The sequence below is a fragment of the Aplidium turbinatum genome, chromosome 3 (genome assembly GCF_918807975.1).
Source record: "Aplidium turbinatum chromosome 3, kaAplTurb1.1, whole genome shotgun sequence".
Taxonomy (NCBI): Eukaryota; Metazoa; Chordata; class Ascidiacea; order Aplousobranchia; family Polyclinidae; genus Aplidium; species Aplidium turbinatum.
The window spans coordinates 37981031-37994113 of record NC_137474.1 but is presented as its reverse complement, the minus strand read 5'-3'; the positions used below and the strand labels follow the sequence as shown (position 1 = coordinate 37994113).

Below are 13083 nucleotides of genomic sequence, written 5' to 3'. Positions count from 1 at the left end.
AAGCGGATCCAGATTCACAATTAGACCGATGAAAAAACTGTTTTAAAAACATAACACTCCCATTCCGTCAAGTGCTGCAGTAGAAATATTGTTTTCATTGCAGCACTTGTTCATTACCAGACTTTATTCGTTCATCCCCGACGCCGACACACGCTCAATCGACCTGACACTACCAATGGGTGCGCCTCAACCGTCTCCGTGCGGGCGTCGGGCTTTTCCGCTCAACCATGCACCAATGGGAAATGGCCTCTTTCTCCTCCTGTAAATGTGGTGCCGAGGAACAGACGCAGACCACATCATTGATTGATTGATTGATTGATTAAATCTTTATCCTCGGACTGGGAAAGCTTCTTGCAAAACTTAATCCTGGCAGTTTCGCATACTTGTAGACTAAAGACTTTAAATCACTGACGCAGGCCCGCTCACCGAGATTGACAGAGTAAAGTTTCCGATTGTTGAAGTCTCGTTGCCGGGAAATTATTCCATCTATTAGATGCCGCTAAATGGAGAGCAGTCCTTAACGTGCGTTGCTCAAGCGCATGCCCTGAGAGTCGAACCAGTGCCGCTTGATCTTGAAGCTTCTTCGTTCCAGAAGTGAAGCGCTAACCAATTGAACTATCGGGGCGGACATCATCAATGACTGTAACATCTTCAAGCCACCTAACGGAGTGGAAGGTCTGCGTGTCATGAATGATGAAACCAAAGACTGGCTGCTCTCTAGTAGCCTTCCAGTGTATAGTCCGGGAACATCGTGAATCTGGGGCGTAAAAGAATAGACTCTCGGCCCCAGAGGCTCACACGACGACAACGATTGGGCAAGGACATTTTAAAGCCCAAAAGGGCAGGCCTGAGTGACGAGCACTTTGAAATGCTCGTATTTCTCAAAGGAAATAAACACATAAGCCACTGAGTATTTTTTTTAAATAAAACCTTGTTGGTTTTGTACTTGTGCTGTTATGTTAGCATGGATGGTTCTAACACTATATACCAAACATTGCGGTCACCAGCGCTTTATGCAAAACTGCAGAAGTGTCAACCCACATCAGCGTCTGTGGAGCGCTCATTTTCCTTACTAAAGTCATTTTCAGGTCCAAATCCTAACTTTAAAGACTCTAACATTCCACACTAGCCTACATGAAACTGTACTACAACAGTGGTTTAAAATAAAAATGGATGTGTAGCGGATGGATGTGGATGTGTGGATTAATACTGTTATGTTGCGTATGTTTTACTCTTTAGTTCCGTGAGTGACGTTGTTCGTATGTAAAAATAAACGATTTTCACATAAAGTCATATAAAGTCATATTTTCCAAAAAATAAAGTCATATAATTGATTTTTTAAGGTCATATAAAAATGGCCCTACTTATTACAATGATATCTAAAACAGACCTCACAAAAGAAAAGAGACTCGATTGAGCTTAAATTCATCTGAACAAAATGAGGTCAGGAATGAAGTCACAGACACAGGAGAAATAATTTTCTCAGATAAAAAATTGTTCAATGTCGAAGCGGTGTGTAACCGACAAAATGATCGCAACCTTGCTAAGTCTTCTGCAGACTTTCCTGACTCCACGAAAAAAGTTTTCATGCGCCAGAAACTGTCTTCTGTCATGGTGTAGGCCGCTGTCCCCAAAACGTGGAGGTCTCCCCTCATTTTTGTTCCACAAGGCGGTAAAGTTAACACCACTTCGTACATTGAAACAAGTTTGACTCATACCCTTGCAGAGGCTAGGAAACACTTCAAAAGGAAACCATACACATTCCAACAAGACGGTGTGCCATCCCACACGTCCAAGAAAACTCAGGAAAAGTGCCTGAACCATTTTCCTCATTTCTGGAGCAAGGAAGTGCCCTCATCACCAAACCTGAATCCAATGGACTTTTGTGTTAGGTCCATTTTGAAGGCAGATGACTGTGCTTCATTCCATGACTCAGTTGAGGCGTTGAAGTGCTCTCTCAAAAAAGCATGAGGCAAAATACCCCAGGAAACCCTACGTAAAGCGGTAGGGAGTTTCGGAAGTAGACTTGAGCGTGTTATTCAGGCCAGAGGGGGACAGATTGAATATATACAATATATAAAACTTTTTACGATTGTTAGTTGTTTGGCAATTCACCGTTAAAATATTTTGCGATTTTATTCACTATTTACAGAAATATTACACTTTAAAGCAGTCCAAGGACTTTGTCCGCACCCTGTAAATGGCGCAACTCATCACTCTGTAAGCATACTGCAGTACCGCACTTAACAAGTTTTATGATGCTGTACAGAGTTGACTTAAACAAAAAATTAAAATGTTGTTTTTTTGCTACAATATAGTTCTCAGTATTTAGGATATTTATAACAATGCCATCTGTGATGAAACAAAGTTTTTATTGAAGTAACAGTATACGGTACATAAAGACTAAAGAGCAGAATTTGATTTGAAATTTACTAATCAAAGTTCAACATCTGCAGCTTGTATTGCAAAAAGGGTAGAACTGTCATCTTATATTACTTTCTCTATAGTTAATATGGTTCAGGAACAACCATACAAAATTTTTTTTTTCTTGTATATTGTTTCCCACATGGGGTTTTTGGGGGTTTGCCCAAAACCTTGAATAAGTCCAATAACTCCTAAAATAATTGGTTAAGACTAAAAACAATGCCATTTATGGATTCTGCATCCTCGAAAATGGTGGAATAGACACTTCAACCATCATTCTAGCTTGAGTATACCCTCCAAAATCAAAAATTAGTTACACAGAATAGTGTGCCACCTAGTGACAGTCCAAAAATTCAAAAGTCTTTAACTCGGTAACCACTTGTCCGATTTTGAAAATTTTTTTTGTTAGATTGCAAATTTAAAAGACAGTAACCTATCAAAAACGCAGCAAAAAGTGGGATACCGTGGTTGAAAATTTGTTGTATTATAATGGAATGACTCTGATGAATACATTTAATCAACACACAACATAAAACATAAAGGATGGAGACAAATGATATGTCTGATGAAGATAATTTCACACAATTTATACATAAATGAAAAACTCATCAAATATAGTTATTACTTTCTAAAATGTTTCATCTTAAAACGGAGATGATCATAAGGCTCTTATTCAAATATAATCTTATTATATTTTATTTGAATAAGGACCTTCTGATGATCCCCCTTTTAGGGTGAAACAGGCTGTAGAGGTTTTAGAAAGTAATAACTATATTAGCTGTAATATGCTCTTCTTGGCTTTATTGCTTGGCATTGAGCACTTTTTGTAGTACTAATAGTATTTCAGATAACATGAAACCAAGGAACTTTCAGAAATCATTAGTTAAACTACCATTCAACGTTTTATAGGCAGAGAAAACTTTTTCTCGAACCGTAGAAAATTTCATTGTCAGATCACCGCTTCAATGCGTGATGGAAATCTACAGATAAATCTGCATCAGGCATTGCAGAGTGCAAAAAACAGTGTTGCAGAACGCGTTTTCGAATATTAAATTCTCATCAGTGCAACTACGTTTATGAACGCAATAACAACGGTTAAATTTAAACTCAATACAATACATTACAAACATTATAAGGACATATTCTCTGTGTTCAATTGAATATTAATAAATCCAGAGACATCAGAAAATCACTTCCCGCATGCAATTCCAGACCAGACCGAAATGCAGATTTATCTGTAGATTTCCATCACGCATTGAAGCGGTGATCTGACAATGAAATTTTCTACGGTTCGAGAAAAAGTTTTCTCTGCCTATAAAACGTTGAATGGTAGTTTAACTAATGATTTCTAATAGTATTTGCTGTTTAAATAAAAAAAACTCTGTTATATACATAAAGCAATAATCTACAATAATCCTTTGACAAAACAAACATATCTGGATAGAGTAGAGTTTGCTTAACATTCCTCAGTGGGGATAGAAACAACGCTGATAGAGTGACAACTTGTTTACATGCCAATCATGACCACATCCATTTTGTGACTTAACAATTATGTAAAATACTCCCACTTATGCTACACCTACAGTCATACAGTATAATTATATATATACAACATAAACCAGCGACTTTCTCTTTTAACGAATGATAAAAACCTGAAAATCTCAAAACCTTCTGAGAGTGACCGTAAACGAAAACTTGTCAACATTACCTTACGAGTTATGATATATGCATGAATTGTACACTTTATAAAACTCTCTATGAAAAACAGGTTAAGAATCACTTCTATACGCGGTCAGCATAAATGAACGTTGTTCTTATTCTTGACTTTAGCAAACTCAATGCCACTTGAATATCATAAGTATCATAAAAACACTTGGTCCATGGCATAACGTCTACCACAACAATCTGCCAAGGAAAACTCCTGAGATCTCTTTTGAAAGAGACATATCAGAAATACCTTATACTGTATAATAATTCGCTCCTGTAAGATGAATACCATAACTATTTTGGTCAACAACATGGACTAAACATAAAAAGCAAAACCGTTTGCTGAGAGGGGTAAGTCAAGCAAAATGCTGCTAAACAATGCCCTTCTTTCATCTTGAATGTCATATTTTCCTCACTCAAAAGTAGGCAATGTTTAAATGATAACGCTAGCTTCAAATCTAACCACACCAAACTTATTCCAAATTAACTTTTCCACATTTCACAATACAATAGTATTTAAACATTATAATATTCAGAAAACTTTAATCTAAAAGAATATATTTATATATATCATATATTACCACTGACAAAAGTTGCAAATAATGCTTCAAAGAATTTAAAAAAACTTGTGATATGTTGAAGAGTAATTGGTGAAACATTTGATAAACTTATAACTTGAGGTTGGAAAATCTAAAGCAGGGGTGCCCAAAATGTGGCTTGCGGGAACAATATTTTTGTTCCCCATCTGGGCTCATAATAGCATGTAATGTACATATGCGAAAAGATATATATTATAAACTTTAACAAGTAAAAATGAAGTATATATAAAGTTAACTGGTGAACATCTTTCTTACACATTTCAACCACCACAAACGTGCCACAGTAGGCTACTGTAAATCAAAATGTTGGATGAAAAATCATAGCTGCTTCCTTCACATAACATGTAATAGAATGTCATTTTAAATTGTTTGAATGGTGCAAACAAATAAACTACCTTTAGAAGCATTGTAATGATATTACTAAGAACGTTTCGTGATTGGTTACTGGTTACCCTAACAATATACAATCTTAAAGCTTAGGCCGAAGTTCAAGGTCAAAAATGGGTGAAAAATTTAATGCGGACCGCCAAGATTCACAAGTAGCGAAATGCGGCCCGTGGCTACAAAACTTTGGACACCCCTGATCCAAAGGCAAAGTAGACAAAATTTACATGCACCATTCCCTTTAGATTCATTTCCAGTAGTTATCTAAATCTTGAGAGTAAGCATTGATGCACTTTTTAAGAAAATATAGAAATTCTTTGGAACACCTGACAATACTTTTTTTCAATGCACCCTCCAATAGGTAGTTTTTGTAAACTCTGCTTCTAAAAGTTTCCGGTCAAAACACTGTACATACAATGTACATACTAAAAGCATATATGATAGATAGATCTTTATTCTTAAAATGAAAGAGTTTTTATTTCTGTCATTCATTATCTTACGCTTATTATCATGGTACGATAGGGTGTACGGTTTCAAAACTGTTTTTCAAATTTCCCAGTGAAACCAATTTTTTTGTCGGGAAATAAGCTAAAAACTCATAATCTCAAAAACTGTAGTTTTTTTCCTACTCCAACAATTCAAGGTCCCAACTCAAGAAATTTGGTGTAAAAAATCATGGTACTGGGTAGGAGAATTTTAACCACTAAAAAGGACTTTGAAGCTTTTTGCAGTTAGTATGAGTAACATTAAGAGTTGGGTATGGTATATAAAAAAGTGTGCCACAGTGGTCACTAGCCTGGGGTTCAAAGAGCTATGGGGCTGGAAGAGCCCCAAACAGTGACTGCAAGGGCCCCAAAAGTGTCTTAGTCAGCTTTATGAAAACGCCGAGGGTCGACTTGCACTATAATTGCAAGTTGAATAATTAATCTCATTATCAAGCCAAAGATACTTTAGCCTTGCTTCAATGTTATAAGGAATATATAACATATTGAACTGTTTAGTTTAAAGATTACATGGTCCAGCACTGTTAGCTGGTAAGTAATCAACTCAAACGGGCCACTCATTGACAAACATGAAGAGCTGTTGCCTGGATGTGCAGCTTCCCATCCCAGCTGTTTTGTGACTTAGAATGAGTTACTCAGTACTCATTAGTCTCTGAAACTAATAGTCAAATAGATTAGTTATTTTAAAAAAAAGAAAACACAGCTATTGTACTTGCAGCATATCATTAATTTATACTTTTCCTTATTCAATTCATTCACAGAATATTTTATGGTGGTTTTGTAAAACTGTAAAATGGAAACTTCAGCCACTAACAGCCGAATGTCCATACAATATCTACCAACCCATTAAATAAAGAAGCAACAGAAAAAGTTGCTGAGAAGTAAAAAGAAACTTGCCTCTTGTTATGACATTACCATGCAATGTTCACCATGTTTATCACTCGCTACCCCAAACATCTGGCATTCATTAAAATACAACCAGATGTCAAATGAAAAAGCAATTGGTTTTGTGAAAAAATGCATTACTGAAGGAAAAGTAACAGATAGTATGATATGCAGGCACAGGAAAAAATTAATAAGGTTAATGATAGAAGAAAAGGTCACGGTATGTTATTTCGATGAGGCACTAATTACTTGCAGCATTCAATGTTGCCAGGGCTGTGAAGCCACTGTAAGAGAGCATTGGTTTCGGCTCCATAGAGCATTTATCTAATGATAACTCTGGCTCTAGCTTCGGAGCCATCAAGCATTCATGCAATAGCTCCAGCTCTGGAGCTGTAAATTTTAAAAAAATTGCTCCAGCTCCGGCTCCATTAAGTATGTTTATAGCATTTACCACAGTAGGACACTAACGGTTTAGTAATTTGCATTGTAGTATTATAAATAAAATTCTGTTCAAAGGAGCAAGCACACTTAAGTAGTAATTTTGCCGCTTGCTTCATGTCATCAGTATTACTACTTGATTTTAAGCTAAGGCAAGAATCGGCTACCCAACCCTGAAGCTGGAGCAGATAAAATTTTTGTAGCTCCGGCTCCAGACATTTAAAAAAAGGGCTTCAGCTCCAGAGAAAATGCTTGGCTCCACAGCCCTGAATGTTGCTGCAATAAATTTCAATCTTGTTGTTCGTTTTTGATGTGATTATGTGGTAGCATTTGAAAGGTTTGTTTTCGAACTGATATTTCAAAATTTTGGTGTAGAAAAGCACCAAAGGAATGCAATGCACATTGTAGTAGTGTTAATGGTTTCATACAGTGTGTACCAAAAATATATCTACTTTTTTGTATGCTCAGCACTCAACTTACATGTTCTCGTAATAATAAAAAAATGGACAGAAGTTATTGTTGCACTTGCTAACATATTGGGTTTGGTGCCTTTTAAGCAGAAGCAAGAAAATAGAGAGTTCAGTTAATGCAAATCAAGAGATCCGTTTATTTTTTTGGTACACACTGTAAATAAGGTTTGTTTAAATGTAGAAAAGTGGTAGTTGGGACCTCGAAACCATGGAGTTGAGAAAAAATATTTCACATGTGGCCATAACGACTTATTTCCCGACAAAAAACAATGGTTTCACGATAGGTTGTAAAAAACTGTACACCCCAATGGTATGATGATAAGTGTAAGATTAAATAAAATGACAGAAAAACAAAAACAGTAAATTTCAAGAAACGTTAAGATAAATGAGCTATTTAATCTACAGCATGGCATGAGAAAAAAGGTAAAAAAATGCTTAGAGATTTGATAAAATTTATGCCTGAGGCAAACCAAACCACTTTAACTCAAAACTGTGGCCGTGCACTTACTATGCTTTGCCTTTGCACCAAAGGTTACCTTATATTAGATAAAGTCTTACAGTGATAAAAAAGTCGTTTTCAATACATGATTGTATGATAGCCTAAGTAGGAAGCCAGTGGTAAGATGCTGTATTAAGTGAAAGAATTAACAATGAAAGAGCAAAGACTTATGAGTAAAGCAATAGAAGATATATACAAGTATAGTTTAATGAAAGAAAGTTTTATGAAAAAACTTCATAAAAGTTTCTTTCAAAGTGTTATGTAAGAAATATTTGTATTGTATGTATTTGTTCTCAGCAAAAACAACCATAAAGTTTACTTCAGGTGCAGTTCATAATTAGTTTGATATGCTTGTATTTAAGTATTGTGTGACAAATGAAATGTGATTATAGAATTGTGTCTGCCATTGCCATCTCAAACCATCATGCTATGGAAATCTTGCAATAAATCGAAAATAAAAAAATCTTTTATTTTCTACATTTTGCTATTCCAAATGATTTTTGCTTTCATTTACTATTTTCACTCATTGAATGTAAATCCTGAACGCTCATATTCATTGAGTGTTGCAAGAAATAATAAGCCAAGTAAAGAAAACTTTAAAGAATATGAAGATTATCAGTGGTCAAGAAATCCAACAAATAGTATACAAAGCATGACAAGCAACTTTAATCCAAGTGTAAAACAGTCACTAACATCACAGGAAACTACAACAAAAACACAAGCGACAACAAGTGCAATCATTACCAAAGCAAAACGTTTAACGCTCAGGCATCACAATTTACGGTCAAAAAGTGAAAACACAAAGCTAGCAAAATTGCAGAAACAAATGAGTTTAAAGGCGGAAATCAACTCGACCACAGGGTTATGTAACAAAGGCTATTTCAAAGAATATGGAAGGACAAAGTGTAGAAAATGGTTTGAATGTGAAGAGATCTATGCAAAATTTTTGCCCAATGAAGCTTCAGAACTAATAGGAAAAGGAGTCGCAAAAATGGTATGTATTTAACTAAGAATCATTTACATTTTATAACATAACAGCATTAAATGTTGTAATGCTCCATCGCCCTGATCTCATTGAAGCAGTAACCATTTCTGATCACACAGGCAGCATGTGTTCTAAGTTGCTGCATTCCTTTTCTATGACTTGTTACCAAATTTTTCACATCACAATTTAAATTAACTATTGCCAAAGGGAAAGTCTATTGTTTTGCATCAGAAACAAATTGCTCGATGTTTTATTTAATACAGTAAAAACTGTACAGTCTTCGAAATTAAAATATTTTTACTGCGGCAAAATCATTGCCAATGAAAAAGTACACATAGTGAAATAGCGCCGTCCATAATTGCTGAAGTAAAAATTTTGAACAATAGGCAAAGTTCACGAGACAAAAGTAAAGTTGTCTACAATTTTCTTTTCTTCGACTGGACATGCTTTTTTGCCTCAGTTGAAAAATTGCTGGTGGACATTAGCTCTGTTTTACATTAATTCAACGTATGCAGCCGTTGAATCAGTGAATAAGAGTTGATTTGCTGACTGGATGTGCACAATCAACACTGTGTTCAAAATTGTGTCGGCATTCTTTTTCAGTTGAGAAGGAGCAATCTTCCTGACTAGCCTACTCACAATGGAACAGCGACTGTCGAGAAACGGCATTCTTTTTGCTGATAAATTCATATATCTTTCATGTTACTTGGGTATTTACCTCAGCAATTAACGACGCCAAATTTGAAGGCTGCATAATGCATATACAATACATACACACTAAAACTTGTCTCTGTGACAGACGTTGGTGCATTTTACCATGGTGGTTAGCATAGACTTTCTTAGTAACTTTCAAACCAAGATAGAATATGTTTTGGACTTCAAACCTCAATAAATTTTACTTAATTAATGATGGAGATGGATCGTAGTTTGACGATATAAAACGCAGATATGCGTTTTTATAAGGTTCTTTTGTGAAAAATCTTCTAAAAACATATTATATATATATATACCTTTACTTTTTTGTTCAGTTATCAAGTGTGTAAGTTTTGATAAAATGTAAAAGAACAAAAACACCAATTGAACAATTTTGCACAGGTATATAAAATGGACTGGCCAGGGCGCGATAGTTACTTTGCCGTTTCCATCACTGCTTCAACAGTGAATAAAACTGAAAAAGAAAAACGGTGGATTAGTGATCGAATGAGAAGAGGAGCCACCAACTTAGTGGAACTACAGCCAAGCAGACGCGTTATTCCAGTATTTACTTATTAATAATGTGGCGAGGAGTTTTATATTTTTTACTTTTCTTGCAATGGTAACTTACAAGCTACAAGCAAGTGTTCTCATCTACTGTATCCCTAATGCCAATATACATTAAACACATTGCACAAGCACTCCTAGAAAAAAAATTCTTTTTATAATAGGCTATCAAACTTTTCAGGATTACAAAGCTTAAAAATTGGGTATGACAACTTATAATTTCTATGATTAAAATAAACACAGCAGTCATGTAGCAAAACACATCAGCCCTAGTGCAACGAAACCAGAAAAAATCTACCACCAATTCATTCATTGCTAATGTAATAAAACCTTGGTAGACATTGTTGGCTTAGAATACTTTTATTTTAAATTAAAATAACCAAAAATAAAAATGCACAAAATAAATGCTGATGAAGTTCGTAGAACTTCAACTCTAGAAAATTGAAAATAATTTAAGCTCTAATTCCAATAGAACTGCTTGGCACAACATGTGGTCTAAGTTAAACACTATTCAAAAACGCTTTACTAAACTAGGTATATAATATATATATATGAAAAGATTTATGAAATATTATTGAATGCCAATAATAAAAATGTTGTGTAACAAGCCTCATCCAATGGTTAATTGGTCTTCTTCTTCATCGTGTGAACCTCTGGGGCTGAAGATCTAGTCTTTTACCACCTCAGTAACTTCACCAGTGAACGTATTTCTACACAGTTACACATCTACTCAAAGAATTGTCAACTACGAAATGTTTGTCTAGGTCAGTGGATTCTGTGATGAAGGGGAAAGAATGATAATTCTCACAGAATATTGTGGAATATTTTCAACTGTTGACTCATTTATTCGTCACAAAAGAATTCTAACATTTCGCCCTTATAAAAGGCTCTATTTAGTAATTCAAATTATTGAATCCCTTGTATTTTTACATTATCGAAGTGGAAAGCCAAAAGTTCATTGTGATCTGCATGCACCTCTGCAGGTAAGATATGCAATATGCATGCCATCAGCAACATCAACTACTGTGGTAGCTTAAAAAGTAACTGTGTAATAGCACTTGAATTCTAACACTATGCAACAAAAGAAATTATATATCTCGAGTTTTGAACAAACCTTAGGCTACTCTTGGCTGCTGAGTCCGAATCTGGATTTACTTTTTTCCTACGGTCAGTAGTTTTTGAGATATTTGCAATATTACCTTTTTTACAATTTACTGTACATGTTTTAACAGGGCAACTAAATACGTAAAGTCTTAATATTGGGATTTATTTACGATTTAGAAGCTGATAGTTTTATCATAAGTTTTTATGTATCATACGGTATATGTGTCTTACGGTTATGTCGATAGAAGAATTGCATGGAAGGCATAAAACGATTTTAAACTAAACTAGTGAAATTAATTCTGAAGAAATTACACTAAGAGGTTAGATTGTTGTGGAAATGCCGCATTTGATGAATGCAAAATAGCAGTACCATATTAACAAATTATGTACAATAATTTTGAACATAACTAATGATATATCTTGCTTTGACAAACAATAAAACATTTTTCTTTATATTATAATACTGGATAAATAAAACCGCAAGTTGATGTTGATGTTGAGAAAGATTATTTGCAAGCAAGTTGCTGAAAAAATGAAAATTTGTGAAAAATAATCTTCTGCCTATTCTCATTTTACATTTGTTTTAATTCATAGGCCATGAGACAATTCTTGATCAAAAATGATCGAAATCTTGTTTTAAATGACTTAGATGAACTTCCGATCGATGACCCATTGACCAACCAAACAGCACTATGCGAGTAAGCATAATCAGTAAATTGGTAGTTGAGAAACTCAAACGACAACTTTTTCAATTATGACAGAATGCCAACACCTGAAATAATTACAGAATAAGACTCTTCACCAAGCATAAACATAAATTTCTTATGTTCATCTGGTACGGTAACTGCAACTAGATTACCACAAAATGTCAAAAAATTATTTTGTGTATATATATATATAATACCGGTATACAGTACAATTTGTCTTGCCAAGGTAAGCCTACTCCATATAAACATCAGTTCTTACTTAATTTTTAGAACTGAACCTGATTGCAAGATGGTGAATGAAACATTTCTTGCCCCGGAGCAACGGTACACCAAGCAGCAATGTGAAACACATAACCACTTCATAAAGGCGACGATCAAAGCCGATGTTTGGAAAATACCAGATATATCCGCCATAATATTAGATGACACAATTCCAGAAGATAACCAAAAAAATGTAATCACAAAAATCAATAACCTTCTTACACCCATCCATAAACAATGCAAAATAGTGGATGTAAAACAAAGAGCCACTTCGCTATGGGTTCTTGAAGAATACTTAAAAATCTATACTAAGCTTAAACAGAAAACGATAAAATACTAGTCTAAGATGGGTTAGACCAGGGATCACCAACTGGCGGCCCACATGCGGCCGCTACGCTGTCATGTGCGGCCCGCAGAAGGTATCAGCGTACAAGTATAACCAAAAATACTTTTGTTGAAGACTTTAGGAGCATTAAGGCATAAAAGACATTCCGGGAAGCATAGTTTTGCTTTGCATACGATTCCACCGACTAACCAACTAGATTGCAGTTCTAGGTGGGGGTCGGTTAAAGTTGTTCCAATGCGATGTCCAGCCACACTGTCCCAGTGTGAGCATAGGGTTGCTTATTTTAAGTTTGTAAATGTCATGTAAACACTAAGTGTGCGTTTCACCGTTATTGTGTTTCACGAGCAGGGGCGCCAGAAGCGGGGGGCAGGGGGGGCGGATGCTTCCCTGCCCTCAATTTTTCTGCAGATGGAGGGGCAGGGGGGGCAATGGTGCCTTTTCAAAGTCATGTAAGCTACTGCGCATTTTGCAATATAACAATTTCTGCTATTCGCTTTTATAGCCTAATTGC

The 13083-nt window shown here is 35.4% G+C and overlaps 1 protein-coding gene across 1 annotated transcript; it reads left to right on the top strand.

Moving 5' to 3' along the window:
• The first annotated feature begins 9998 nt into the window (after positions 1-9998).
• On the top strand, positions 9999-12566 carry LOC145766776 (protein O-mannose kinase-like). Its single transcript, XM_082578483.1, has 4 exons — positions 9999-10151; positions 10919-11137; positions 11853-11956; positions 12236-12566. The coding sequence occupies exons 1-4, from the start codon at positions 9999-10001 to the stop codon at positions 12564-12566; spliced, it is 807 nt and encodes a 268-aa protein (XP_082434609.1).
• Positions 12567-13083: the final 517 nt, after the last annotated feature.

Excerpts from the sequence above, each read along its gene's own strand:
- LOC145766776 (XM_082578483.1), top strand. The coding sequence starts at position 9,999 with ATGGACTGGCCAGGGCGCGATAGTTACTTTGCCGTTTCCATCACTGCT. Across the intron at positions 10,152-10,918 it reads CAAGCAGACGCGTTATTCCA|GTCAGTGGATTCTGTGATGA; the intron begins GTATTTACTTAT and ends ATGTTTGTCTAG. Across the intron at positions 11,138-11,852 it reads ATCTGCATGCACCTCTGCAG|GCCATGAGACAATTCTTGAT; the intron begins GTAAGATATGCA and ends TTTAATTCATAG.